The 27,660-nt window shown below is 44.1% G+C and overlaps 8 protein-coding genes across 8 annotated transcripts; 4 read left to right on the plus strand and 4 right to left on the minus strand.

The window, feature by feature from the left end:
• Positions 1 to 463: 463 nt before the first annotated feature.
• Positions 464 to 3,393, minus strand: EAE97_007078 (uncharacterized protein; the record flags this gene model as incomplete). Its single annotated transcript, XM_038877592.1, has 3 exons — positions 464 to 2,512; positions 2,998 to 3,133; positions 3,371 to 3,393. 3 exons carry the CDS (start codon positions 3,391 to 3,393, stop codon positions 464 to 466), a joined length of 2,208 nt encoding a protein of 735 aa, XP_038731782.1.
• Positions 3,394 to 7,158: 3,765 nt separating this feature from the next.
• On the plus strand, positions 7,159 to 9,429 carry EAE97_007079 (uncharacterized protein). Its single transcript, XM_038877593.1, has 3 exons — positions 7,159 to 7,398; positions 7,619 to 8,479; positions 8,531 to 9,429. Exons 2-3 carry the CDS (start codon positions 7,775 to 7,777, stop codon positions 9,218 to 9,220), a joined length of 1,395 nt encoding a protein of 464 aa, XP_038731783.1. The 5' UTR covers positions 7,159 to 7,398; positions 7,619 to 7,774; the 3' UTR covers positions 9,221 to 9,429.
• A 213-nt stretch (positions 9,430 to 9,642) lies between these two features.
• Positions 9,643 to 10,263, minus strand: EAE97_007080 (uncharacterized protein; the record flags this gene model as incomplete). The annotated part of the gene is made up of 1 exon (XM_038877594.1): positions 9,643 to 10,263. One exon carries the CDS (start codon positions 10,261 to 10,263, stop codon positions 9,643 to 9,645), a length of 621 nt encoding a protein of 206 aa, XP_038731784.1.
• A 694-nt stretch (positions 10,264 to 10,957) lies between these two features.
• On the plus strand, positions 10,958 to 13,358 carry EAE97_007081 (uncharacterized protein; the record flags this gene model as incomplete). The annotated part of the gene is made up of 2 exons (XM_038877595.1): positions 10,958 to 11,238; positions 11,288 to 13,358. The coding sequence occupies 2 exons, from the start codon at positions 10,958 to 10,960 to the stop codon at positions 13,356 to 13,358; spliced, it is 2,352 nt and encodes a 783-aa protein (XP_038731785.1).
• A 531-nt stretch (positions 13,359 to 13,889) lies between these two features.
• On the minus strand, positions 13,890 to 18,411 carry EAE97_007082 (uncharacterized protein; the record flags this gene model as incomplete). Its single annotated transcript, XM_038877596.1, has 3 exons — positions 13,890 to 17,954; positions 18,007 to 18,156; positions 18,211 to 18,411. The coding sequence occupies 3 exons, from the start codon at positions 18,409 to 18,411 to the stop codon at positions 13,890 to 13,892; spliced, it is 4,416 nt and encodes a 1,471-aa protein (XP_038731786.1).
• A 665-nt stretch (positions 18,412 to 19,076) lies between these two features.
• Positions 19,077 to 21,765, minus strand: EAE97_007083 (uncharacterized protein). Its single transcript, XM_038877597.1, has 3 exons — positions 19,834 to 21,765; positions 19,556 to 19,784; positions 19,077 to 19,506 (listed from the first exon to the last, which is right to left on the minus strand). The coding sequence occupies exons 1-3, from the start codon at positions 20,968 to 20,970 to the stop codon at positions 19,352 to 19,354; spliced, it is 1,521 nt and encodes a 506-aa protein (XP_038731787.1). The 5' UTR covers positions 20,971 to 21,765; the 3' UTR covers positions 19,077 to 19,351.
• Positions 21,766 to 22,719: 954 nt separating this feature from the next.
• On the plus strand, positions 22,720 to 24,192 carry EAE97_007084 (uncharacterized protein; the record flags this gene model as incomplete). The annotated part of the gene is made up of 3 exons (XM_038877598.1): positions 22,720 to 22,820; positions 22,871 to 24,049; positions 24,099 to 24,192. The coding sequence occupies 3 exons, from the start codon at positions 22,720 to 22,722 to the stop codon at positions 24,190 to 24,192; spliced, it is 1,374 nt and encodes a 457-aa protein (XP_038731788.1).
• Positions 24,193 to 24,884: 692 nt separating this feature from the next.
• On the plus strand, positions 24,885 to 27,452 carry EAE97_007085 (uncharacterized protein; the record flags this gene model as incomplete). The annotated part of the gene is made up of 2 exons (XM_038877599.1): positions 24,885 to 25,080; positions 25,237 to 27,452. The coding sequence occupies 2 exons, from the start codon at positions 24,885 to 24,887 to the stop codon at positions 27,450 to 27,452; spliced, it is 2,412 nt and encodes an 803-aa protein (XP_038731789.1).
• Positions 27,453 to 27,660: the final 208 nt, after the last annotated feature.

Raw genomic sequence — 27,660 nt, forward strand, 5'->3', positions numbered from 1 at the left:
ATTTTTATTCATTAGACGAGAGGAAAGCCTTTATTTACAATTTTCCAAAGTGGTACGCTTGCTTGCTTTCCTCCACTCACAATTTATCTTTCATGAATTGACTAAACCCATCATCATCAATCAATCAATCAATCACTAACTAGACTAAATACCAAGTAACACCAGAATGTCGGCGAAGTCAAGAGAACCATTTGTAACTTTGTAAAACGGGAACTAGAAAATTCAATGCAACAAGGGCGGGCAAGGGTACTCAGCCGGTATCAAAAAGCACAGTTCACACTCTCTCCTTCTCATTTACGCTTATCCCACTTTAAACCCCTTCCTCCACATTACGTGCTCCTGGGACAAGGCAAACAAGGATCTGGTAATATCTTACAGTTCAGGAAAAAGGTGTGCCTCCCAGAGTATAATCGCTGTGTCTGTCTCACCACAACCATATCATCCAGCCACTACTTTCAATCACTTATTCCTTGTGGAATTTTGCCTTCAACTTGCCAAAAAAGCTGGTACGCTTCTTCTTTTTGTCAGCCGCGGCAGAATTAGCAGAGCTGTCTGCGACGTTGGTGCTTGATAGGGTGGCGGATTCGGCAGAGGACTTTGCGGGGGTTAAGGTAGCATTCTCCTTTGGAGGAGTGGCTGGAGCAGAACCTGACGTTTCAGGAACAGTTGTAGAGCCCAATCCACTAGTAACAACAGGTGCAGCGTGTTCTTCAGTGGCGGGACTAGTGTGTGGTGAAACATCCCTGGAATCAATTGGCTTCGTTTCTGTTGCTGTTGGTTCAGAGATGGTAGGAACGTTGGTGGATTCAACCCCTGTGGTAACAGCTGGGGCAGTAGCAGCAGAGGTGCTTGGGATCTCTGTGGAGGTGACTCCACTGGTGACAACTGGAGCAGTAGAAGCAGCAGGTTCAGAAGGCTCAACAGCACTTGTTGAGTCAATCTTTGGTGCGGGTTCACCGGTTGAATTTTCAGGTTTGATCTCGGATAACAATTCCTTCTCGAAGGCCTTCTTGTCAAGGACAGCTTCTTCGTTGGCGGCAGCCTCTGGGCTTTGACCTGATTCAGCAATTGACTCCTTAACAACCGCAGGGGTGTCCTTGGCAGTGGATGTCTCGGGCTTGACTCCGGACAATAATTCTGCCTCAACAGCTTTCTTGTCGAGAACAGCTGCCTCGTTAGCAGCTGCTTCTGGGCTTTGACCAGACTCAACGATTGATTCTCTAACAATTTCTGGAGTGTCCTTGGCAGTTGTTTGGTCAACAGTGCCGGTAGCGTTGATCGATTTGATGGACTGTTGAACAGATTCTGGCAACTTGCTGGTCAAGCTCTCTGGAAGGTTGCTTGGAATGCTTGCAACGGTCTCTGGAAGTTTGCTTGGAATGCTTGTAACGCTCTCTGGGAGCTTGCTTGGGATAGCGGAAGCAGCAGCATATGCGGCACCTCCTACAGCGATGGCAGCTGCTCCAACAGCAGCGGCAGCCTCACCTGCTGTAACAGTCTTTTCGGACTTAATTGTTCCTTGTCCAGCAATTCCTTCGGAAGTTGTTGGTGCAACACCAACTTCCCTCTTTAGTTCCTTCTCAACGGCGCTCTTCTCAGAAACTTCGGATGGAATTGCGCTAGCCTCTGGAGCGAATCCTGCTTCTTTTTGGCTCTCCTTGACAACTTCTGGCACCTTTGTCGATTCGAGTGGAACCTTGGCGGCAAGGATTGATGTTGTGGTTTGAGGACCGGCAGATTGGATGGTTGGGTTTGTCGCATCAAATGTTCCTGCTTCATCGGCTCCAGTTGGCAAGCTTGATTCAGGAATCAAGTTCTTGGATGAAGAAGGCAAACCGAGAATTCCAGTACCATTAAGCTCCCGCTCCGCCTGAGGAGTGACAACTGGAGGAAGGATGGGAGCATGTCCCAAAGCGTCGCTATTTTCATATGATTCCTTGTCGGTGCGAACAGCTGAGTGGATGGTGTTGGTAGTGAAGTCGCTTGGTTTAGGGATCTCTTCTCCAGGCGCGAGTTTTATAGGGTTTACTCCACCAGCAAAAGCGGGGAGCGGCGAGACACCAAAAGTAGACTCGGCTTCGGATTTGGCTTTGTCTGCAGCGACAAGCTCGGGATCATCATGTACGCCAGAAGTGATATCGTTGGTGGTGAAAGAGCTTGGATGTGGAACATTCTCTCCTGGTGCGAGCTTGATAGGATTGACAGCGCCATCTGCAGCGGGCAGAGGATTCACAGAGAAATCACCAGTTTCCACAGCGGCTGGAGTTTCGGGAAATGCTCCAGGCAAATCTGAAGAGCCATTTTGGGCGAGTGGGGATTTCTCTTTCTCAAGAGGAACATCCTTTGCCAATTCTGACGTAGTCGAGGTTGGGGCAACGCCAGACATAATTCCAGCGGTCGCAGGTGTATGCTTGACAATTCTATCTGTTGTGAGGACGTTGTTTAAATTTCCCGATGCGTCGTTTTCTTGAGGAGCGGTGTGATCTGTGACCCAGTTACCGTCGACGACGAACTGTGTGGTATTCAATTAGCTTTGTGAAAATTGTGAAAAATTGACTAAGTTTGAGAGAAACGGCAGGAAGAAAAAATAGAAGAAGATGGGTCAGGCTATGTTTTTAAAAGAAGGCCGGTAGTTGAACATAGCTGAAGCAAACAAACAAGCGGGGTTGGGGGAATAGGCGGGACCTAGCCTGCGTGTACAATTAATTAATCATGCAAGCAACAGGCCTGATTATTTTTGGGAGTGAATTTTGCCAACTTCGAAGACTGGCAAAATCAACTTCATGCGTCATAAGTGGAGGAATTTTTAAGCTGCAAGTCTCACTTGGACGCATGCTTCGAGACTGGGAATTTGAATCGCTAGGCGCATTTGACGAGCGACCTCGATTTCAATTTCGACCATGTCGCAATCATTGTGGCCATTGTTGCCATTATTGTTGTCGCCGATAAAAGCAAAATCCAACATCGCATCCAAATCACCCGTCATATGAGGCTCACCTTGTAATAAATCTTTTCTCCAGCGTTTGCCAGTTGGACATCCTTTGAAAAGACATCGCCATTCTTTACTAATTTTTCGCTCTTGGACCAGTTATCGAATGTTCCAGTCACAAAGACCTCTTCCGCAGGATGCTCCCTAATGAGAACCAAATTGGTTAGCCACTGAAAGAATCAAATTGATCGCACATGGCTTGGTGAAAACTTGTGCGATTGTTAAGATAACATCTTGCGCATACCGGTAGGTGTTGCAGATGATGGGGATCGGAAATGCAGAAGAGAGGAGTCTTCTCAGAACCTCGAATTTGTCATTGGACAATTGAACCAATGATTTCCAGGAGGATACAAATATAGAAGAAAAAGCAAAAAAACTTACCACTTGAAAACAAAGCTTCCCATTTTTGATGGGTATAGGGTATTCAGCAAACAAGAAGAGATAATGTAGGTAGGTGAAGCTAATAAATGATTGAAAATGATGAATCAAAGAAGATGTTTTGTTGATGTAGAGGAGAAAAAGCTGAAGGTGGAACAATAAGATTCGACCCTTTTGAGATTTGAGATTTGATTGTGTATGCGTAGTGAGTCGCAGGTAGTAGGTAGTAAGTTGTAAGGTATCGATCGGTATGGTAGTAAGTAGGGTAGAAGTTGGTGGTCGGAAATTATCTGGGATTGGCGCAAAAACGGTTCAGTGCGGTTACAGATACGGACGATAGCTGGACTCTTTGGACCAAGTTGGTAGGTACCGGTTGGTGATGAAGACTTCTCGCTGGATCTGACTCTGACTCTGACTTTGATGACTCTGGCTTTGATTTTGGATTTGGAATTGGATCTGACTCTGGATCTGACCCTGCCTCTGACTCTGACTCTGACTTGGACTTGGACTTGGACTTTGACTTTACCTCTGAGAATTTGCCTCTGAGAATTTGACTCTGTTGGAATATTAATTGATTTATTTATGTCGATAAGGGCAGAAGATATCACTGATAACCCAAGTTTTAATCTAATTTTAAATATGCGATATGCGAGTCTTCCAAGGTTATTACGGTACGGTACGGTACTGTATGTATTGTATGAACTGTACCTGGGTATGGAGTGAATGGAGAAAGAAGGAATTTCAAAGTCTGATATTCTTTTTATACAGTGGAATAAAATGTGTTGAGAAAGATAGCAGTAGCTGGACAATATGGTACGGTCTTCATGGGATTCTTCTTCTTTGTTACCCAACCAATTTCTAATGAGGAGGAGGCTGGAGGAGAGATAAGAGAGGAGGGATTATGAGTGAGGACCTAGGGATGGGATGGATGACTGTGAGCATGAATGAGTGAGAAGAAGGCTCGAAGGGTTGCTATTTATTCTTCTTCTCTCTGATGTGATCGTTCTGCACGAGAGAACGATCGAACAAGCACAACTAGGCTCTTTTGTTATCAATGCTACCTATCCTTATTGATGGCTGTGTGCATATCATATGCAAGAATATGCTTGATTGCCTCATCAGAAAGAGCTCCCATTCCTTAAAAGTGGCTCATGAAATCCCTAGCTGGTAATTTAAAGTGATTAATGTCAAATATTCCGGGTATCATGCATGTATGACATTGTATGTACAGACTCGAGACAGTAAGTCGACCACCCCACTTTCGGGCCACCCTTGTTTTGGGCCACCCTTTTACATCAAAAATTACTTTTTTGACCTATTAATATCTCTATCAATATTGAATATAATTTAGTAAAAATTTATATATATATAATTCAAATTATTCTAAGCTTATATTAGAATTTTTAGATTTTTAGGATTTTTCTGAATTAAGATTTAAAGCTTCAAAATATCGATTTTTTAATTCGTATAAAAATCATATATAAATTTAGAGCTTTTATATAATCTTTAATAACTTTTTAATAACAATTATTAAAAGACATATTAATAAATCAAAAAAGTGATTTTTGATATAAAAGGGTGGCCAAAAGAGGGGTGGCCCGAAAGTGGGGTATCCGACTTAGAGTATTCATTTTCTACTCGAGTAGCTTCTTTCGATTACGATGGCTATGAGGGATAGCTATGAGATGCTGCGTCTACAAGTAAACACTCTGAAAGTTCTTCTATGCTACTTGAATGTTTGAATGTTTAACTGCTTGACAGTTGACAGCTTGACAGCTTAACAGCTTAATGAGACCAGTTTCCATGATAGATAGATGGTGCCTTTACATATAAGTGATAGCGTTCAAATGGAAAGAGCAATAGGGCTTCATGGGAGAAACCCTTCAACACTACCTAGTCCCTACCGGTACCTACTAGGGCAGGATGTGTCATGAAGGGGGCAAAAACTTGAAAATTAGAGTTCCCGAGTAGAATGGTGAACTTGGCTGAAGCTTTCATTCGTGATGATTCTGATGATTCTGATGAAGGGGGCAATCCGAAACTACGCACTTATTAAGTAAGAAGACTTTGGATTCTCGATGGAACGACCGAGAGGACTTTGATTTATTATTTATTATTTAATTAATTGCTTCTGCCTTATTATTGCGGGGAATCCAAAGTAATTACTCACGCATTGGAGCGAGCTACTAGCCTACTATACTAGCTACCTACTTTAGTACCACACCACAGAACAGAGTACTAGACAGAAACTTTATTTCACTTATCATGATTGTGTGGGAAGTATCATGAGCTTCAATTGGAGCCGATTGCCCCTTTATGTACACTCGAGTCACGATTTGAGACTCAAAAATTTGCTCATGTATGAAGGAGGCACTAGGTATGCATTTGACAATCACGCAGGTCGTAGGTCGTAGGTCGTAGCAGATATTGTATTGTATTTTATTTCATTTCATTTTACGTCTTTCTCCATAAAACCCCCCTCTTCCCCCCTCCAAGGAAATCAATCAATGAATTCTCTACGAAGCTAATACCTAGGTATACTAGGTATCTGGTATCTAGCATCTGGATAGCTTTTCCTGCTGTGACTATGACGTTTTCTCAACCCCTTAATCAGGTGCTTGTACGTCTATACGCCGATATACTTGTGCGCATAAAGTATCAAAGGATCCAAGTATTGAAAGTCTATCAGATCATCTGTAGATACCTAGATAGCGTGGATGGATACGAGGCATTTAAAAGACATTGATTAATATGTCATTCATGATTATCTGAAATGAGTTGGTATGAGTGGTATGAGTGGTATGAGTCGTAGCTACCCAATACAAAGAATGATACTCATAAATTACCCATCCATCCCTCCATCCATCCATCCATCCATCCATCTATCCATCCATATTTCAATAGAAGGTCTTTCGCAAACAATCGGAGATTGAGCTCTCTGTGAAAAAGTCATGGTTCTTTGTTTCAATCAAGTGTGGATGATGAAGACCGATGAATGGCTATCTAGGGTGATTCCATATCTAACCAAGAACTAATCTCAATCACTGACAGCAAATTTAATAAGGAGAAGAAGGAGAAGGAGAAGGAGAAGGAGAAGGAGATGCCACGACTAAGACCATCAATTGAGCAATATCAATAATACAGCCTTTGTTCATTGCAAATCAGAATGTCTGATATTTAAAGTTATTGAAATGAATGTTCTCACAGCTTGGACGCCAATCTTTCCTCTCTCTATATAAGATGTATTTGACCAAATATCGATAAAAAAAAGATGGGAACCCTTTCCGACACATTTGATTTATCCAATACATTGTACATTATCTGCTACTTGACCCTTTGCTCTGTCAAGGTATCTGGGTAGAGGGAGAGACATCGAGAGAGTCCAATATTGACCTTGCGATCATATCATTGTTCAACTTTCTCAAGAGATTACCTCTCGTACATGTCGACCTATTTAGTATTATCATTATCATCATTATTGTTATTATTGACTTGATCATCCATTTGGTCGATCTTCGCACACATACATATATATATATATATATATATATACACTTACCTACATACCTACATACATACTTACATATATACCTCCTACCACATCTCCTTCGTACATAAGAGAAGATTACCTTGCCGCACCCAAACATCAAGCATTATTTCTTCGGATCGTTTCAATTCCTTCTAGGTTTCTTCTCGAACTTTTCATCGAAGCTTCAAAAACCAATCAATTTTATTCCATCTCACTACCGCTTCCCTCCCCCACATCCAAGCGAGAAGGGTTGTTACGGTAGGCAAGAGCTTCGCCATTCCCCCCCTCCCCTCGCCTTGTCGATCAAGATACCGGTACCTTCCTTCCAGTCTCTTTAGATAACTCTTCCCCAATAACTCCTTTTAATACCCTTCATTTCAATTATCATCTCAACGCTCGCAACCTTCTATCGCACCAACACCATTCCATCTCCTACCTTGTTAGAGTCTCGTTCCAATATAGAGAGGTCGGACTCAAAGCTCAACTATTCAATAAGGTCCTGGTAGGTGTTTACCTTTACTCCACTTTCCCCGTGGACTCATTAATTCTAGTACAAAGCATTGAAGCTTGTACACAATAGAAAGGAAGTTGCTCTGGATACATCATTCATTTTCCATCAACTTTCGAGCTGTCAGTGGCATGTCCTCTAGACGCTTCCTTCACATTGACTCACTGCATGCACCTCTCATAAGCTCTCACTAAATCGTTCTACCATCATATAGATTATACCAACTTCATCCGTCAACTCCTTCTCAATTCCGCCTTATCTGCTGTGGAATCCTCTTCTCGATTCACTCGATTACATTGTCGCAATTCTATGAATCTTCACTAGTTTGTAAACAAAGCATTGAGCTGTTCACCACACATAACGAGTTCGAATGTCACTACCGTCGGTGTACTTGACCGAAATCGAGTCCCTCAGTCAAGAAATTATAAGAAACCAACCTACCGATATTTTACAATTCTGTGCCAACTATTTTAGTCAACGTCTAGAAACTGAGCGCACTGGGTTTCTGTCATCTCGCAATAGATCATATCGTTCCGTATCACCAGGGACAGCAAATCGGCCGAGAATGGCTGGAAACACGTTCCCCGGTCGGCTTGGAACTCACGCCAATCCTTTTGGTGGTGATGGAAATGGTTTAGGACATGAACAAGCGGTTTCCGGCAATATTTCAAAAGTCATAGAGGAGGATGAAAATGATACGATAACATCACCAACAACACCAAATTTTGGATTCTCAAAGGGAGTTCCTTCATTTGGAGCTTCTTTTGGAGCTTTATTCGGAGGAGATGCAAGTACTGGAGACTTTCCACCATCTTCTTTCAAACCTGCGAGCGAAGGATTTCCTGAGCATTACGGCATGGGAAGGCGCACTTCTGTTTCAGCCGAATCTCTCAACCCGACAGCTTCATCCAACGATAACTGGTCTCCACCCTTTCATCAAAAAACACCGGATCAAGTAGCACGCTTGAAGAAATCAATTTCTGGAAACTTTCTTTTTAGTCATCTTGATGACGAACAAAGCGCTCAAGTACTAGGTGCTCTCGTAGAGAAACCAATTCCTGCCGTTGGTATTAAGGTATGTGTAGCTTCAATATTAAGCCTTTTGAACCCCACTAATTTAACCTAGGTCATCTCGCAAGGTGATCAGGGAGATTTCTTCTACGTAGTCGAGAAAGGCTCTTTTGACGTACATGTCAACTCCAGTGGCTCGCTGCAACCAGGACCCGATGGTCTCGGGACCAAGGTAGCCACTATTGAGCCAGGTGGATCCTTTGGTGAACTCGCCCTTATGTATAACGCCCCCAGAGCAGCCACAGTTATATCTGCAGAGGCTTCCTGCACTCTCTGGGCTTTAGATCGCATAACTTTCCGCCGAATTCTTATGGATTCAACATTCCAGCGCCGTCGTCTCTATGAAAGTTTCCTCGAAGAAGTGCCACTTCTCTCAACTTTGACCCGTTATGAAAGGTCGAAAATCGCTGATGCTTTGGAGACTCAGAAATACCCACCTGGTACTTCAATCATAAATGAAGGAGATGCCGGAGAGGCATTCTATCTTCTTGAGAGTGGAGAGGCCGAGGCATACAAGCGTGGTGTAGAGAACCCAGTAAAATTATACCACAAAGGAGATTATTTCGGAGAATTGGCGTTACTGAATGATGCTCCCCGAGCTGCTAGTGTTGTTAGCAAAACCGAAGTAAAGGTAGCCACCCTTGGCAAGAACGGGTTCCAGAGGTTATTGGGACCGGTTGAAAGTATTATGAGAAGAACAAAATATGAGGGCGTGGAGAGCATTGATCCCCTTCACCAGAATTAAAGGATTGTTGGTTTGGAATGGATTCGTTTTACTTGATGGCGTTCAGATACAGGTTACGTTCGTTCATGAGATGATCAAATGGACTAGGGATTATTAGTGGGCAATACCTGAGATGCAGACAAGAGTCAGATTTTCAATCACTTTGCAATTGTATTATTGATGTCCGTTAGCGAACTGCTTTTGAATGCTAATTAGTTTTACACCATGCATCTTTTGTCCTGATGCCTCAAATCATAATCTTGTGATGTGACCTCAAAGATACCAAAACCGTAGATATAAACACCTTGACAGTGGTACTAGATCTTGTCCATATTTGACCCTTCGCTGTTCAGATATCATATAGTCTCAACCAGAGCCCGGCTAGTAATGTCATCCCATTTCCCTCCTCTCTATCCCACATCTTACATGCCGCCAACTCAGAATTAGCTAGCACCTGCTCTTCTCCTGTCCAAAATCTCCCTCCTAATACCTTCAGCTGCCACCTCTGTCTCCAACACCCTTCCGATGCCCTTCTTCCACCCTTCCTCTAGACCCCTAATCTCCGCCTCCGCCGCCTCCTGCGCATTCTTCCTCCCAATTACCACAAGATCAATCTCATCTTTCTTTGCGGCGACTTCCCTCTCCAACCCCTTCAATATATCCTCCAACTGCGCGTTTCCAATTAACCAAGCGTTTTTACCAAACTGATCAAGGAGAGAGAGATTGGTAAGACGCGTACTTAAATAAGTTTGAGAGGTGTAGGCTTGGGAGAGGAGAGTCTGAGCTGGGAGCGTCGAATCCGCGGGGGAGAGTGTTTCGTAGCGGGTTAGGTCGATGGCTTTTAGAGGGGGTGGAGGGGTTGAAGAGGATATGCGAGCGTGTTCTGCGGTGAAGGCGGGGGAGAGATTGGAGGGGAGGAGAGCCGGGAGAGAGGGGTGTGGAGTGGATAGGGAGTCGGGCTCGAGCGAGCTGGTTATGAGGGATTCGGCGGCGGCGCGTTCCGAGGAGGTAGGTTCGATGTCGATGTATGGGAGGGATTCGTGGATTTCGTTTATGAGAGGCATTTTGGAGTGGAGTTTGGAGTTTGGTTTGATGGATTCTGAGGTCGAGGTATTTGATTCGAGGGAGCTTGAGATTTGGTTGAAGTTTGTATAATCACCAATTCCAGGTTATATTTTGCCTTTCGTGTTTTTTTAATGAATATTTTCGATATAGACGAATTGTGATAGATCGTATCAACTAATTTTGCAATTGGAATATCAGTGCTTGGTAAGAATTTATGTGTTTGTTTGTTCGATATAATAAATATAAATTTCTCATGTGCAAGTCAAACACGCCTAGAAGCTTAAGGCCACTAGTGGGTGTACAGACTCACGGGACAGTACAAAAATAAACTTGTGAATATCTTTTGATATATTGAATCATTTATTTTAGGAATTGTTACAATTCTTGAATAGAGATGAAACAATCAAAATACGAATTCTGATATCAAACAATTGAAGAATGAATTTATGAAAAATATTGAAAATTGGGAAGTGTCCCGTCAGTCCATGCACCCACTGGTGGGCTTGCCTTGCGCGCCAGGCTCGCTCCACTAAGGGAGCTTGACTGGGTACCAAGGAACCAGCCGCCACTCCCGCCTCAAGCTTTAAGCTACCAACTCTACATCGTTCACCATGGGATGAAGCATTGACATTCCCATAATCCAAAGGGACTATATTGTCATTAAAATTACAAAGTATTGTTTGCTTTGAAACCATGGAGCGGGATCCGGAAATGAAGATTGGTCTTCTCGACCAGAACCGACGTGAGCATAGACAGAATAACTCCCGCCCAAATCGATTTTGGATGAATGTCGTTGGAGCAATTATCGTTGTCGTAACTATATTATGTTTATGTGATTCTTTCAATGGCGGATCTTTGCGAAAGGGGCTTTGGGTATGGGCCGATGGGGATCACAAAAATACCGGGAATCAACAATATGGTAGTTCAGAGGGGAGTCAGTATTTACTGGGGGTTGGGAAAGCAGATATCACTGGGTACGAATCTTGCATTTGAATACCGTAATATAATACTAACACTTCTTAGTCCAGTTGTGGAAATCAACATGATGGGATATGCAGATACCAAGCAAGTTGGATCGGGGTTACGACAACGCCTCTATTCTCGAGCTTTTATCGTAGGAGATATCGACCGGCCGGAAGACCGGTTCGTCTATCTCGTTCTGGATACACAATCGGGAGATACTGCTGTTAGATATGGGATACTGGAAGGTCTCGCAAATCTAGGTAGCGATTATGCTGTGTATGGACAACAGAATGTAGCCGTGACAGGCACGCATTCTCATTCTGGTCCCGGGGCATGGCTGAATTACCTACTACCCCAAATTACCAGCAAAGGATTCAGTAAACAGAGTTATCAGGCTATAGTAGATGGAGCTGTTTTGTCTATCCAAAGAGCTCATACCAGCCTTCAACCTGGATATCTGAATGTCGGTTCGACGAAAGTTTTTGGGGCCAATATCAATCGAAGTTTATATGCCTATTTGGCAAATCCGGAAGAAGAACGAGCAAAGTACAATACTAGTACTGAGGATGATGGATCTGTTGAGAAGGACCTCACCCTTTTGAAATTCTCACGAGCTTCTGACGGGAAGAATATTGGGATTCTGACATGGTTTCCCACACACGGAACTTCAATGCTGGGGAACAATACTCTTATTTCGGGAGACAACAAAGGTGTCGCTGCAGATCTCTTCGAAAAGAGTGTAGTTCAGGAGGACAACGCAGCTGAAGGTTTTGTAGCCGGGTTCTCGCAAGCCAATGTTGGTGATACAAGCCCGAATGTTCTTGGTGCTTGGTGTGAAGACGGATCAGGGCAGCAATGTAGTTTCGAAAATAGCACGTGCAGTGATGGTAAAAGTCAGTACTGCCATGCTCGTGGACCTTTCTTCCGCGTAAAGGATAATGGTGCATCGTCTTGCCACGAAGTTGGCAAGAGGCAATTTCAGCCTGCTAAGAAATTATACGACGAGGCTGACACAAAGTTGACTGCTGTTTCGGGATCGTCCGTAAAATCGTTCCATACATTTCAAGACATGTCAAACTTCTCCTTTCCTTTGAAAAATGGAAGTTACGTTCATACATGTCCAGCTGCTTTGGGGTACTCATTCGCGGCTGGAACCTCTGATGGGCCAGGTGCATTTGATTTCACTCAAAATGATCCCAATACACCAAATGCTTCGCCCGTGTGGCGTGTCGTGTCTGGTCTCATCAAGGCACCAAGCAAACAACAACAGCGTTGCCATTACCCCAAACCTATTTTACTTGACGTTGGCGAGATCATAACACCTTATTTGTGGACACCCAATGTAGTCGATGTGCAATTACTTCGAGTAGGACAACTATTCATCATTGTCAGTCCTGGAGAAGCAACCACGATGTCTGGTCGTCGCTGGAAAGAAGCCATCCACGACTCCGCCGCATCAACCATTTTCTCAGACTCATCCTCTCCAGACCCAATCGTGGTCATTGGAGGCCCAGCTAATAGCTACACACACTACATTGCCACTCCCGAGGAATACGGTATCCAACGCTACGAAGGCGCTTCCACTCTCTACGGTCCCTACACCCTCAACGCCTACATCAACCTCACACTCTCCCACCTCCCCTTCCTGAGTCCAACGTCCATTTCTCAACCTCCACCCGGCCCGCTCCCCCCAAACAACGTCAACAGATCCCTCTCCTTCATAACCGGCGTTGTCTATGATGGCCACCCCATCTTCACCTCCTACGGTGATGTAAAAACCGACGTTTCCCCCTCGTATCCCCTTTCATCCTCTCCCATCATAACCGCTACATTCATCGGCGCCAATCCACGCAATAACCTCCATCTCGAATCAACTTATGCCTCTATCGAAATGTTCGTCCCCGATACCTCTAGATGGGTACGACTTCACGACGATAGTGACTGGAGTCTCATATTCGAGTGGAGGAAAGTAAGCGAGATTCTGGGGACGAGCGAAGTAACTATCACGTGGGAGACGGAAGAGTGGGCTCAGAAGGGTCGATATCGAATTAGATATTTTGGCGATTCCAAGGCGGTGGGGGGTGCGATTACGCCGTTTGAGGGGGTGAGTGGGGTGTTTGAACTCTTGTAGCGAGGAGTTCGATGGGACTTTGTTTTGTTTCAACGGGTTATGGTTATGGTTATGGTTATGAGCATCGGACTAGGGGATTTTGGAACAGGGGTTTGAGGGAACGGGGTAATGGTATACATGCACAATTGGATTGGCATAGCACGGACAGGTTAAATTGCTAATAATTTCAGGACGATAGAATGGTCAAATTTGATGGTGAATTCTATTTTGTTATATTGACTCCACTTGGAACATTCATACTACCGGGATTTGGATTGAGTTCGGAGATCGGTATCGATCTACATGATGAAATTGAGCGGAAATTTATGTATATTACTTGGGACATTGTGATTCTCAATTGTAACATGATTAATCTGTCTATTTACGATTTTATACTTTTTTAATTTGCGGGGTATTATACTATATAGACAAGCTCGCGCTCAAGACAACACCAAAAAATGGAAAAATTCCCCCAATCTCTTGTTCAAGTGTGTAACCCAATCTTCGCCAATAAACTCCATCATTTCACCATGTCTCCACATTATCGTAAATTCAACTCATGGCTGCTCTCTTCAGTTTTATTCTCTCTCTTTGATCCATTTTCCATGCATCTTCGAAAAGCGTTGGCTTTACTTTTAGATCCTCCGGAGTAAGATCTAATGCTCTGACAACCTTGAATGCACCTGTACCAACGCCCATTGTCTGTCCCATGATGATACACTCACTAACACCCTCGATTCTATCTGTCTTCATGCCCGCGGCCGCATCGAAAAGATGATCTGGTGTTTTCTCAAAGGATGCAAGTTGCAACACACTATCTCTCATCTTGGAAAGACCGAAACGTGTGATACCCAACACTTCTCCCTTGTACGTCATGACATCGGCAAGGAGTTGCATGTGACGAGGATCGATGTCCATGTCTGCCATAACGGTTGCAATTTCGTTGGCGATTGTGGAACGAGCGGCTTCAATACCGAGGACATCACGCATCTCCATGACACTATTAGATTTGACTTTGGTGCCGTCGACACCTTCAGTTCCGATACAGGCACGGAGACCATATCCTTCGACGACGACAGTGTACTCTGGCACCGCATCTTCAGATGTGTTGATGATAGCTCTTGTGGCTTCTGGATATCCCGATATAGCCAATTCTGGTACAGCGCGCTTGAGGTGATGTACACGAAGTAGAAGGTCAGAACCGCCCTCATCGAGGGAAGGTTTTACTTTAGCTGCAGCTCCTCGAGCTGTAGTGGGAGCGCTACCATCGTGTGTAACGTTGATGAAAATGCAATTCCCTTTGACGTGTAAATCCTCGCTTCGGACCTTGAGTTTCTTGTTTTTCAAAATGGTATGTGCGATATTCTCTACAGTAACTTCGATTTGTCTGTTTACCAAATATTCCGTGTCTACAGCCAGACAGATTATGGCAGATTTCGCTGACCACATGTCCTCGGCGAAGTGAAGAACTTCATGTAGATAGGTCTTCTCCATACGAGCCTTGACGAGACGGGCTACTTCCAATTCTTTAGAGTTGAGCAGAGGGCATTTGACGAATGGCGTAGCAATCGTCTTTGAAGCGTTGATGATTTCCTTGATACGGGGTACACCTGCTGTCAAATTCATACCAGCGACACCAGCAAAATGGAAAGTTTTCAAGGTCATTTGTGTTCCCGGCTCTCCGATGGATTGTGCACCAACAGCTCCGACAGCGTGACCTGGTTCAACCTTGGCTCTGGAGTACTTTTCTAGACAAAGTTCGCAAAATTTCTTTAATGTAGTCTCGGAAACCTTGGCAACTTGGTTGACATAATCTCTTGATTCTGGCCACTCGTCTTTCTCGTTGTGAAGGATGCCCGTAGCTTCTGGGTCATCTACGAAATCATGAAGCCCAGCCTTCGTACGTACTCTACCCATGTGTGATGCTTTTTCTCCGATGAACTTATTGACAGCAGCAAGGAACTCCCGGCCACCATCATGCTCATCCACACCGTAGTCGCTGGGATCGTCATAACTTAATGGTTCTCCATTGCGTAGCCCAAACCTAGAAAATTTGGCTTTAAATGTTGCCAAGTGTTCCGCACATTGTTTGGTAACTTCGTATGGTAGAAGTGATCTTTCCTCATTGTTCCATGTAAGAGTCTCTGCTTGAGTCCAGGTCCGCTTGAAATTGACAGGAACTGCATTTCCCTCCATGTCTAGGGGATCCAGTCCGTCGGCACCAAATTGGAACTGAACAATTCCACCACCAGAAGTTCTAACAGTGTCGTCATATTGTGTTGACAAATCCTCTAGCGATTTCATAAGTCGTCGTGACATATAACCTGTTTCTGCTGTTTTGACTGCGGTATCGACTAAACCTTCACGTCCGGACATAGCGTGGAAAATAAATTCATAGGGAGTCAATCCTGTGAAAAAGCTGTTCGCTACGAAACCTTTGGCAGGAGGCTGTTTAGAATGTTTCGGGAAATGAGGAAGAGTTCTATCTTGAAAGCCTTCTTGAACACGAGAACCTCCAATAATTTGTTGCCCTACCAGTGCCACCATCTGCGCAACGTTAATTGCTGAACCCTTGGATCCTGAATTGGCCATTACTAGCGGTGAGCTCGAAGCGTATAAGGTTCTCAGACACTCTTTTCCAGCTGCACCACGGACTTGACTGAGCTTGCCGGAAAGTTTAGCTTCAAGTGTCTCCTCCATACTTAAACCTGTAGATTTCTCCAATGTATTGTTCTTGAAACTTTCGATCAATTGCTCACACTCTACATAAGCAGCAGCGATCAATCTGGCTTTACTCTTGTTGAGTTCTTCGGAAGGATAGACATCACTGATTCCTATAGAGAATCCCATATTCGTCAGATATCGAGCAGAAAGCTTAGACAGCCGATTCATGGCCACAACTGCTGCGTCTGGACCATAATCTCGCAAAATGACATAGAAAATAGAGTCCTTCTTTCCAGATCCAACTGTGCTCTTATCCATGAGACCGCACATTACTTCTGAATTCCGAATTACTAGCCATCCGTCGTTGGCTTCCATATCATTTGCAAACCCTGTTGGTACCATACTTGGTACAAAATCTCGACATTTTGCGTCAACGTTAACGAGAATATTGTCTTGCTTATTTGGGCGCATGAGAATGCTGAAAACTTGCTTGCCAGTCCAAAGGGCTTGCGGTTTCAAAATGGCTGGCTCAGGAAGTTCCAAATGAAGATTTGCGTCGACCATATACATACAAATGTTTGTGAAGGTCTTGCGATCGAAAAAGTTCTCTTTATTGGAGAGTAAATAAGCTGCAGTGATGAAATCCTGGGTAGCAGAAATGATAGGTTCTCCATTCTTGGGGGTGGAAAGATTGTTTTTCACTCCCATAAGATTGATTGCCTCAGTTCGCGCCTCCTCTGTTTGCGGTACGTGAAGATTCATTTCGTCACCATCGAAATCTGCATTGTAGGGATTACAAACACACTCATTCAGACGAAATGTTCTCCAGGGTCTGATTTTGGCATAATGACTCATGATACTGAGCTTGTGCAGAGATGGCTGACGATTGAAAAGTACAATATCACCATCCTCAAGATGTCTTTCAACAACGTCTCCTATCTTGAGGAATTTTGCCTCATTATCCCGTTTAGCAAATTTCAAAGATATCTTGTGATTGGAATCTTTCTTGATAATTTGCTGCGCACCAGGATGAACATTCGGTCCGTTGATAACACACTGACGCAGTTTCTCGATATTCTGACGTTGAACCCGTTCAGGATATGTAAGATTCTTTGCCACCAAGATAGGAACGGCAACTTCATCGATACCAAGATTAGGATCGGGAGAAATGACGGTTCGTCCAGAGAAGTCCACACGTTTTCCAGACAAATTACCTCTGAAACGACCTTGTTTTCCTTTCAACCGTTGACAAAATCCCCGAATTGCCTTTCCGAAACCAGGTTGCTGAAGACCTGGAACGTCGCTATTGACATACATGGCGATTTGTAGTTGAAGAAAGTCCCATTGCTCCATGATTGTTTGGACTGCCTGACCCTTGTGTAGTGCTGCTCTTAGCAAAGAGGCCATGCTAACAATCTCGGCAAGCTTGGTGGTAATATCATCCTCATTACTTCCTCCATCTTGCTGAACAGATGGCCTAATGCAGATTGGGGGTGCCGGAACGAACTGCCATAGAAACATCTCAGGGCGACCTTCAGCGGGATTGATTCCGAGAAGTTCGCAATCGCTCGGCGTAATTAACTTGAATAGGTTCAGCACCCTCAATGGGTGCAAATCCTCATAAACTTTCTTTACATGTTTCTCCAACTCTGTATTGTGCTTCTTTGCTTCTTCGAAGGATTTTTGGTATTCAGCCATTCCGGGTGGAACTACCTTCTTAGCTGCAGTAGACTTGTTGTATTTTGTGTATTTGTCGTGTGCCAATCGAACGGGACTGATTTTTCTGATCTGACCGTTGGTAGCATTGCAATGAGGGCATTGACTTGCTTTTCGACATTGTTCGTTGATTTTCTTACAGATTTGCGTGCGCTTCAGATTATCAATACCCGGCTTTCGTAATTCTTTCAAAAATTGTCGTCGCTCGGCATCAGTGAGTAGAACTCTGGCGCATGTCTTTGAAGGTCAGCATCCGGCTACTCGCAGGTAGATCAGGCTTTCAAATTACCTTGCAAACGTTTTGTAAAATCATGATAATTAATTTCAAGTACCCAATATGAAAAGCTGGAAGCGGTAATCTGACATGTCCGAAATGACCATTGCAGTCTTGGAGGCCTTTATCACAAGTATCGCAACGCCCAGATTTGCTGGAAGTCCCCTGGAAGAGCGTGTTAGTAGGTAAAATTTATAGATCAAGACGGATTTCCCCTACCAATCTTGGGTCAACAGGGCCGTGTGGAATAGCAGTTCGACCAGCGTCGACATTATATAGCATTTTATTCGAAACCTCTATAACGCCCTGATTGACAATGTCTTGATTTGACTGGATTCCGAATTTCAATTCTTTGAACCGCTTCGGAATCTTGTCGACGACTTGCGCCTTGATCGACGTGCCGCTGGACATCATGGGCATACTGTTTATGTGCTACCGGCAATGATGCATAGACAGGTGAAGTTATTTGAGGATATGCTTGAAATTATGCTGAACTTTTTTGCTATCGCATTATTGTTTCAACGGGGTCAGGATTGAGTAAAACTCGGATTGTAGAAGTTGGTAGGCGGCGTGGTGATGATGGAGATGTCGAGTCAAATTGGTAGATTCGGATTTGATCCGCAGAAATTTTGGTATGGTTGGTTCCGAAAAAAAAAAAAGGTTCAGCCTGGCAGATACACTACACTGTAGGACCGAACCCCGCAATCATGAAGCTCAATTCAAGCTTTGCCTTATCGGGACAAGCGTCACACCTTATCTGCAACGATAAGAGTTCTTCACTTCTCTACGGAGAGTACAGGGAATACTTTTTAGTTGTGGCTTGAATGCCAAAATAATGTTACAACACATACAGATGATTGCTTGCATTTGAATCCGCTTAGTTGCAGCGTGGGATAGTTATGATGAAAGTTAATTGATGATCTAGATAGTTCGATATCCATATCCATGTTCTAGTACTCCAAGATGTACTTTAACCGTCTAATTTTCATGGGATTTCTATTACTGATCGGTAGTTCGAATTCTGATTCGTCAATGGGAAGATATCGATTTTTGAACTTGGTGTATGTCATACACAATGTACATGTATATACTACCGACTCAGACGATATCTACTATTGCAAATGTCACATTGAACTGAATTTGTAACAATAATCATGTATCCGAGGCTTTTAATCCCCTTGGAGCTTGAAGATTTCTATTGAAACTTCACATCCTTTCCAAGACTAAGATCTCTCGACCACAGTGCGGCAATTTAAATAGCTGTGTAGTCGAAACTTGATATAAAGGTATCATTAAAATATTTATGCATGAGTATCCCTATACTCCTTTCTGAACTTAACATTCCAAACTCATCTCTTCCCTAAGAAGTCATATGCTTCCCATCCTCCCCACCGCGTAATGCAAGAAAAGCTCGTACATCCGTCACATACTGGAGTCCTTCCAAAAGGGGTACCAGATGTAGAAGATCATTATCCGTGGGATCATTGATCCACCCTTCTATGGGTATTGCATTATCTATCGAATTGTTAGCTCCATTCAATACCTCATACTAATATATATTCACCTTGATGAAACAGATAGCTCACAGGGCTATTGTCTAAAATCATAACTTTACTAAGATCAGGCTCAACAGAGCTGAGATCTTTAATAAAGGCGCCGTTTCGATAGGTACAGTGCTGTCGATAATATCGTGCAGAAAAGAATTTACGCTCTTGTTCTAGCCAATCTATGACCGGGTCTGCGTAATCCTGAAGTGATGCCGTGAAAACAACCAAGTTATACCACTTGCAAACCTGCAGATTCTGTCAGTAAAATTCCTTTGTGGCGCACATAGCTGCTTACACGTCGCAAAAATTCATCGCAGTATGGCCTCTTATTCACATAATACAATATTGGATGTTGAGGACCAGCGCCCCCTGCACCCATGAGGTTTGTGATCTGCACTTCCACCATATGGCCAGCACTCATTCGACCTCCATAATTCATACTGTGTATCAAGGTTTCGTCAAGGTCAAGAATAAGAGTCTTCTGGGTGAGTTTCCCCACGGGAGCGTCAAGAGTATAGGATGGTTGTCGTCGAGGTATGAGAGGTCGCGGTGGTGCTGGAGCTCGTGGATATTTTGTCATAAGGAGAGAGGAAGTTGCGGAGGACGTAGGTGACTTCATCATCGCAGCAGCCATGTCGGTAGCGGACATGGAGCCGCCGGATCCATCACTCTGAGTAGTTGTTGACGATGCCTTCCGGTGCTTCCGCTGCCTCAAATTTTCGTCGCTATGGATCTTGATGCGAATGGATCTCCTCGCGGGTGAGATCTCGTCAGAACTTTGCAGGGATTTTGAACGTGTTTGGCGATTTGATGTTTTCGTTGCAGATTTATCTGTCTCGCTAAGGAGTCGGTCGTCATCTGATTCAGACTCAGATGAGATGAAGGACGAGGAATTCGGCGAGGGAGGATCTCTTGATGAGGATGCGTGTACCGCCGATAGCTTCCCGTTGGCCAAATGACTTATGCTACTTTTCTCGGAAATGGGCGACCCCCCCGTCGATTGCGTACTTGAATGCCCATTTGTACCACCAAATAGTCTTCTGAATTGAGATATTGGAGCGAAATGACCCCGTTCATTATACAAGCAAGCTATAACGTATACCCCCGGCGCAACGAGAGTTGATAGCACCCATCGTATAGAGTCATAAAGCATTCTCGTTATGCCCACATGTTCACTTGTATGATAAGCCATGCCTTCTTTGTGTAATAGTGGTATAGATTCGTGTATTGTATCGTCATCATCGGCATTCGAGTCTGGCGCATCCTCCTGATCCAGTCCTTTCGGCTCCTCGCTGTAAGCCTCTTCCCGCGAATTCCTTCTTGATTCTGACGTAGTTACGGATGCCAATACATTTCCCAGAGAATTTGAACGCGAAAGTGAGGGAGAATGCGTAGGAGAGCCTCGCCCCGAAAGGATATTCAAAGAATTCATAATGGTTTCCGATCCATGGAGGAAGGTTTCTAGCAGTCGATCATAAACAATGGAGATGCGCGATAGTCCAACTAAAAACGCTAGGAGCGCAAAGCTCCAAAAGTCTATGATATAGGAGTTCGGTTCGGAAAGTATGTTTGCGTTTATTTTCCTAGAATCCCGGATGGTGTTTTTCGCGCAAGTGATCGTCGACTTGAATGGAAAAATGGAAAGAAGTGAGAGTTGTGAATTATTGATATATTGTAATAGCGTATCGTTGTTAGTGTACTCGAGTAGGTATGGGTGCTCCGTACGGTACAGGTATATGTAGAGTACAAAGGCAAAGTCGCTGGCTGCTCTGGTCAAAATAGGATCTTAGAGAATAGATTAAAACAAGCTAAACTTTTGGAGGAAATCGCTGTTCTAGATGAAGAAAATGATTGACCTCGGAAGAAATAGAGGAAGGGGAAGAGGGAGAGAGTAGGAAAAAGAGTGTCGATGGGAATGGGAAGAGGAATTATAAGTTAGAATGTCGATGAGGAAGAGTGAGCGGCCGAATTATAATTGTCATATGAAACCGTGTTAATATCTAGGCAAGGTAGGTAGGTACAGTAAGTACAGTAAGTACAGTTCAAGATTATCTACAACAACACAACACAACACAACACAACACAGCGGGAAGGCGGGATTGTTCATAAGTAGGACAACACAATTGGTGATGGCGGATGAGTGAATGGATACGAATACTAGTATACTGCGGGTTGTTAAATGCTTTCCAATTGCACTCACTGCACTCACTGCACTCACTCCTTAATGCAAACTCACTGTTCAACTCCTAGGCAGTTCTTGAGGAGTGACTTCCTTCTGCGTCGGATTGGTTGGTAGGTACGATTGGTATACTTTGCATTCAATCATCTGTATGGTGAGGTTTCTCATTTTGATGGAACCTGCCCCCCTTAGATTGCCTACCTAGGTATGGAACCGATAGTCTTCGTTCAAGGTCAAGCTTCGCCAGGAGGCCGGTATGATCTAGTGTCTACATAGTATAAGATCTTACTTGCATAGTACAGAGTGAAAGAGTGAGTGTACGTAGTGGACTCTGTGCTGTACCTAGGGAGGGAGCAAAAGCATCATACAACAATCCATTTCGATTTGAGGCGCCAAACGGAACTCTAAGATGCACGATAGCTGTTCGTTCAACCCCCTTTCATTCCGAGGTTGTCGTATCTGGAAGAAGAAATGATTAGTGATTTGATGTTGCTTTTTACACTGAAATTTGGACCTTGGACCTTGGACCTTGGATCTTGGATCTTCCGAGTTGGTTGCGTTAAAAAGTAATAACTCTATGATCGATCCCCTTCATCCTGAGTCACCCGTCCCCGCACTTTTAGCATTCTAGTACCAGTAGTCGGTCTGCCAAAAATAAAAGAGATCTTCAACGAACATAATTCTTTTATGCTATACAAAATTGAGACATCAGTTAGGATAGCATACAACTTTCAAGGTATTCATTCGAAATTCGACATACAGAAACATCCGAATACGACAGTAACAGTGACAGTATCGGTAACTCTAAGAGCATTTGATCTGATTCACCAATCCCAATCCCAAACGGCAAAACTTCATTGAGGGGCAATCGCACTCCGCACAAATATTCGACAACTTCAACTCCAAGCAACCACACACCACTTACTACTTGAAATCTTTCCCCTCGAAATTTATCCACCCGAAACTTTGACCGTCACTTCCAATCTTTGAAACAACAAAGATATGCCTCCAGTTCATAGTGGAGGGTATGCGCCAAACCTTGGTGCATACTTAAAATCATTAAAGAGTCAACCAGTTGAGTCATCCATAGAAAATTTGATATCGTATGTACCTTTCCATAACCTTCAATCAACAAACGATTGACACATTTCAGACTCTTGAAACGAAGACAGATAAGGACTTCGAGATCATGCGCCATAGCCACAGCTCATTTATTACTCCAAGTTGTCGCAAAGCAAAGATGGACGGATATTACAAAACTTTTGGAACGGGTTCGGAAAGTAGGACAAAGGTTGATCGAAGCACAACCAAGGGAAATGGTCGTTAGCAATATCGTTCACAGAGTCTTGGGCATGATCAGAGACGAAGCAAAAGAGGATCGCAGCGAGGATGTTAGCGATTCAGCATCGACAAGTCAAATTGGTTCGCCCATGCGTGAGGGCTTCAGCGATGTGGCATTACCAAGGGCGTCACACAGCTCGAGGCCTCCTCTAACAACATCTCATACTTCATATGCTGCCCAGTATAACATGCCTGTGCAGCAATCAATGTTCAACCTCCTCTCCGCTGCCCCTTCACCGGCCTCAACCCCCCCAGGAACCGCGTCTCCTCATGGCAGATCTGTGGTAGATATGACTTCACTTGCGCACAAGATGGCCTCTAGCACGAAGGATCTCAAGGCCGAAATCATACAAGGCATCGAGGAAATTATCGAGGAACTCGATCAAGTCGACGATCAAATTTCTAGTTATGCGCAGGAGCAAATTTCTGAGAAAGAAGTTATACTCATTCACGGCTCCTCAAGGAGTGTCCAAAAGTTCCTACTGAAAGCCGCAGAGAAAAGAAATTTTATTGTAATAGTTGCTGAATCGTACCCAAATGACCATTCTACGACTCATTCTACAATTACCGGAAAAGGAGAGCAAGAAACCGATGACGATTTGGACGCAGAAACCATGTTAAAGCCACTTTCGGCTGCTGGAATCACGGTTATTGCTATAACAGACGCTGCAGTGTTTGCAGTAATGCCGAGAGTTACCAAGGTTATTTTGGCTACTCATACTGTTATTGCTAACGGTGGATTGGTAGCCGCAGCTGGGGCACGCATAATAGCAAAAGCTGCAAAGTTTCATAGAATCCCAGTCATTGTTGTTAGCGGTGTCTATAAGCTCAGTCCGGAATATCCTTTCGAGTTTGAATCGCTCATTGAATACGGCGACCCTGGAAACGTAGTGGGATTTGAGGACGGTGCGTTTGTGGATAAGGTTGAAGTCGACAATCCTCTTTTCGATTATGTCTCCCCTGATTTAGTTGAACTTTATATTACCAACTTGTAAGTTTTCACAATGTAATTCGATGAATACTACTAACAAACTTAACAGAGGAGCCCATGCGCCGTCTTATCTATACAGGATAGTTGCAGAGCACTATAAACCGGAAGACATCAATTTTCATAAGCCAGAACTCCAATTGTAAATGTAATTAGGTGGTTTGAAAATTGAAAATAATCTTCTATGGCTCCAATTTGATTCCACGTTATGCACTTCTTTTGATGGGGATAATTAATTAGGCTCTGTCTGTACAGCTTTCACTCTGAGAATAAAATCATACTGAAGAGATCCCAGCTTTGATTGCGAAAGGCATGATTCTAGAGCCAGTAGTGTATGAGAAATCCATATATGGAAGGCTTCGAACGTATCACAATACTAAGATGTTCGGAACTCGTACTTTGAGCCAAGCTTTGGTGGTGGAATCATCGATATCAACAACTTCATTACAATGACGTTTGTAATGCAATCAACAAACAGTACATTTTCTTGGTGCCAATAGTCATTCTCGACTCTCTTGCTACCGTGGCTGCCTTCGTTCGAACGCGTAATCTTGCAGAATGGTGACTTATCTTCTCGCTTAAGCATGTTGTGAGACGGAAGGGGGACTGAGATTGGCAGATATGAATGATTGCTGATGTGGGGGTGCTGATCTACCACAGGGCTGAATATATAGCTCTATTGAGTCGATCAGGTTGGCTTTTGTTGAAAAGCTCAAGCTATCGCTATTCTCTAGTATTTCATCCAAACATTCATTTCTTGCTCTATCCTACGTTGTCGTCAAAATAACATCTTGCCTCCATTCCTTTTTCATTCATCGCGATCAATAGTGTTAGAACCATGGATCAGACTGCCCCTCCTCCATATAGCGAAGCCGATGTCTTTTCGAATACCAATACTACGATCCCAACTCCCACATCGACAGAAGCAGATGATGCATCAAGAGTGAATGGAAGAGTTCGATCAGATTCATCATCGACTGAAAATTCGTTGATATATACTCCTCCTTACTCACCAACCGAGCCTGATGATCAACGTAAGCACCGTTATTTTAGCTCCTTAACCAGACGGTGCGCTCGTCTCGTATAGAAATTCATTTGCATGTTTCACGGAAAGAAGCAATAAGGAGCTTGGTTAGAGGTTGAAAAAAAAATGGTGTTTTACATAGCTCACTAACCTCACGCTATCCTAGACTCAGAAAACAATCCCAGAAATTTATTTCCTCACAACTACTTCGAGTCACGACCATTACCGCTACAATTTTCGGCTCCCAGAATTACTCAACATGAAATATATGTTACTCCGAGAAGTGCACCAGAGGATATCCCCATCCCATTTTCCGCGCCGGACTATGGCATCACACAGCAAGATTGGTCAACCTTTGTGAACTACTTACTACCCAACCATACCCTCGATGTCAACCACGATGTTGCTGACCGCAAACTCAAAGCTGAATTAATTGACGAGCGCATGCACAGACTTACGCTCAATGAACATGATTATTCTAGACTTGACATGAACGAAGTTCAAGCACAGCTTCGTCCTCTTCGTCACCCCGTCACTGCATCTAATAAGGATTGGGTAGGACATGTAGATAAAGTGATCCAAACCTGGAACTCAGGGTTCTTTCTTCCTCGTGGATTGGAGATTCTTCGCATTGATGTTGAACAGCCTGAGTTACTTCGGGATAGAAACGGTAACATTCCCGGTTCTTGGATACCGGATGAAGAAGAGCCGCGCTTTCCTGAGCGAGATCGAGACCGGAGATGCTTTTTGAGTTGTTATTCTATGTCTGGTCAAGGAGCTCGGGGCTTTAGATTAGGTTCCATGGTTGTGGATGATGAGGGCCTCAGAATTGGAAGGAACGGTATCGTGGCCAACTCGAACGGTTTGCGTATTGGTAACATGCTTGTTGCTGATGACAAGGGATTGCGAATTGGTGGTAGTCAAGGGGTTGTAGCTGATGAGAATGGAGTTAGTATCGGGGGCCGTCAATTTGGAGGGAGAGGAAGGGGGGGTATGCAAGCGCCCGAGATCAATCAAGGACGGGAACAAGACCCAGAAAGGTGGCATGGGAGGAACGGATGGGGAAGAGGGGGTATACACTCGCGAGAGGCTAACTGGAGATGGGCAGAAAATCCAGAAGAACGGTATGAAAGAAGAGGGAGGGGAAGAGGCGGTCCACACACGCGGGATCACCACCGGGGAGGAAGACACGAATCTGAAGGGTATCACCGTGGACGCTCACAATTCCATCACAATCCCCACGAAAGAGAACAAAGAGATCACTCGTCTTCATCCTCGTCTTCTTTCTCATCCAGCTCCTCCAGTTCCTCCTCCACCACATCGCTCGCTTCCCTCCCCTCCCCCGACCATCTTCCCGATCACCAACTCCCCGCCGCCAAAGAATCCCTACTAGCGTGGCTTCACCACCCCGAGTATCCTACGACGCAAAAAACCATTCAAAGATTAAGACAAGACATCCAATCCGCGAAAAAGAACAAGAACAAGAAGAAAAACAAGAAGAATCCCAATCCCAACATCGCTAATTTCGCATCCACCGAAGACCTCGCCACCCTCCGCAAAGAAGTCGCCGATCTCTTACGAAAATTCAATGACGAGCAGAAATCTCAAAAAACCATTCGCAAGATTCTGCGCAAAGAACAGCGAGGATTGAAGAAAGCACATAGGAAAGAACGAAAAAGCACACGCAAAGCGGAGAGAAAAGGCGCGAAGAAAGATAAGAAGGATAAGAAAAAGAAGGAGAAATGTAATAAAAGAGATCCTTCACATGGTCTACCTTCTGCATCTATTCCCACTTATCCAGACGTCCCAGAGATACCAAGCGCGATATTTCCACCGCTTCCAAATCTTCCTGCTCCTTCATTCCACAACCCGTTTCTTGGGATGCAGAATTCTAGTATGGCAACTATGCACGGAGGAAGATGGCCTTTTCTCTCTTCTACTCTTCCTCACCCTCCACCTCACATCCCCCCTCAAATCCCAAGATCCTCCATTCCTCTCCATCCTCCCGTTCCTTCCCCTTACGCACAAAATTCCTCACACATCTATGCTCAAGCTTCTGCTCTCCTAGCTAGCGCGACAGCCAATGAAGTCGAAGCTAGGACTCTAGGGGTCGTTTTAGAGAGTATGTATTTAAATGGGAGAGAGGAACATGGTGATGTGTTGGAAAGAATGAAGAAGAAACAAGAAGTAGACAGGCTTCTGGAGGAATCCGGCGAGTCGAGGAGGGAAGGGAAGAGATTGATGGCGGAGGCGACGCAGATGGATGAGGAGTTTGCGAGGGAGATTCAGGAGCGCGAACGGGAGGGAGACGGGGAGATGTGGGCAGGGTGGCTTGGAAATAATAGGGGTCAGAGTAATGGAATTTTTGGGTGGGGGACATGATTGCGTATATTGATTGATTGATCATGGTTTATCTTTTGTATTGTATTTCGTCTAAGCGTTATTGGTTTTGGGTCCTCAATCCGCGCTGATTGTTCTGAGGGTTACGTTAATAAGTTCGGACGAATGTATTTCAATATCTCAGCCCCAATAATGTCTTGATCAGGACTTGTTCAATTGCAATCAACTATCCATTACTAGTCTGATATGG

This window comes from Botrytis byssoidea, assembly GCF_014898295.1.
Source record: "Botrytis byssoidea strain MUCL 94 chromosome Unknown BBYS_013, whole genome shotgun sequence".
In the NCBI taxonomy this organism is placed as follows: domain Eukaryota; kingdom Fungi; phylum Ascomycota; class Leotiomycetes; order Helotiales; family Sclerotiniaceae; genus Botrytis; species Botrytis byssoidea.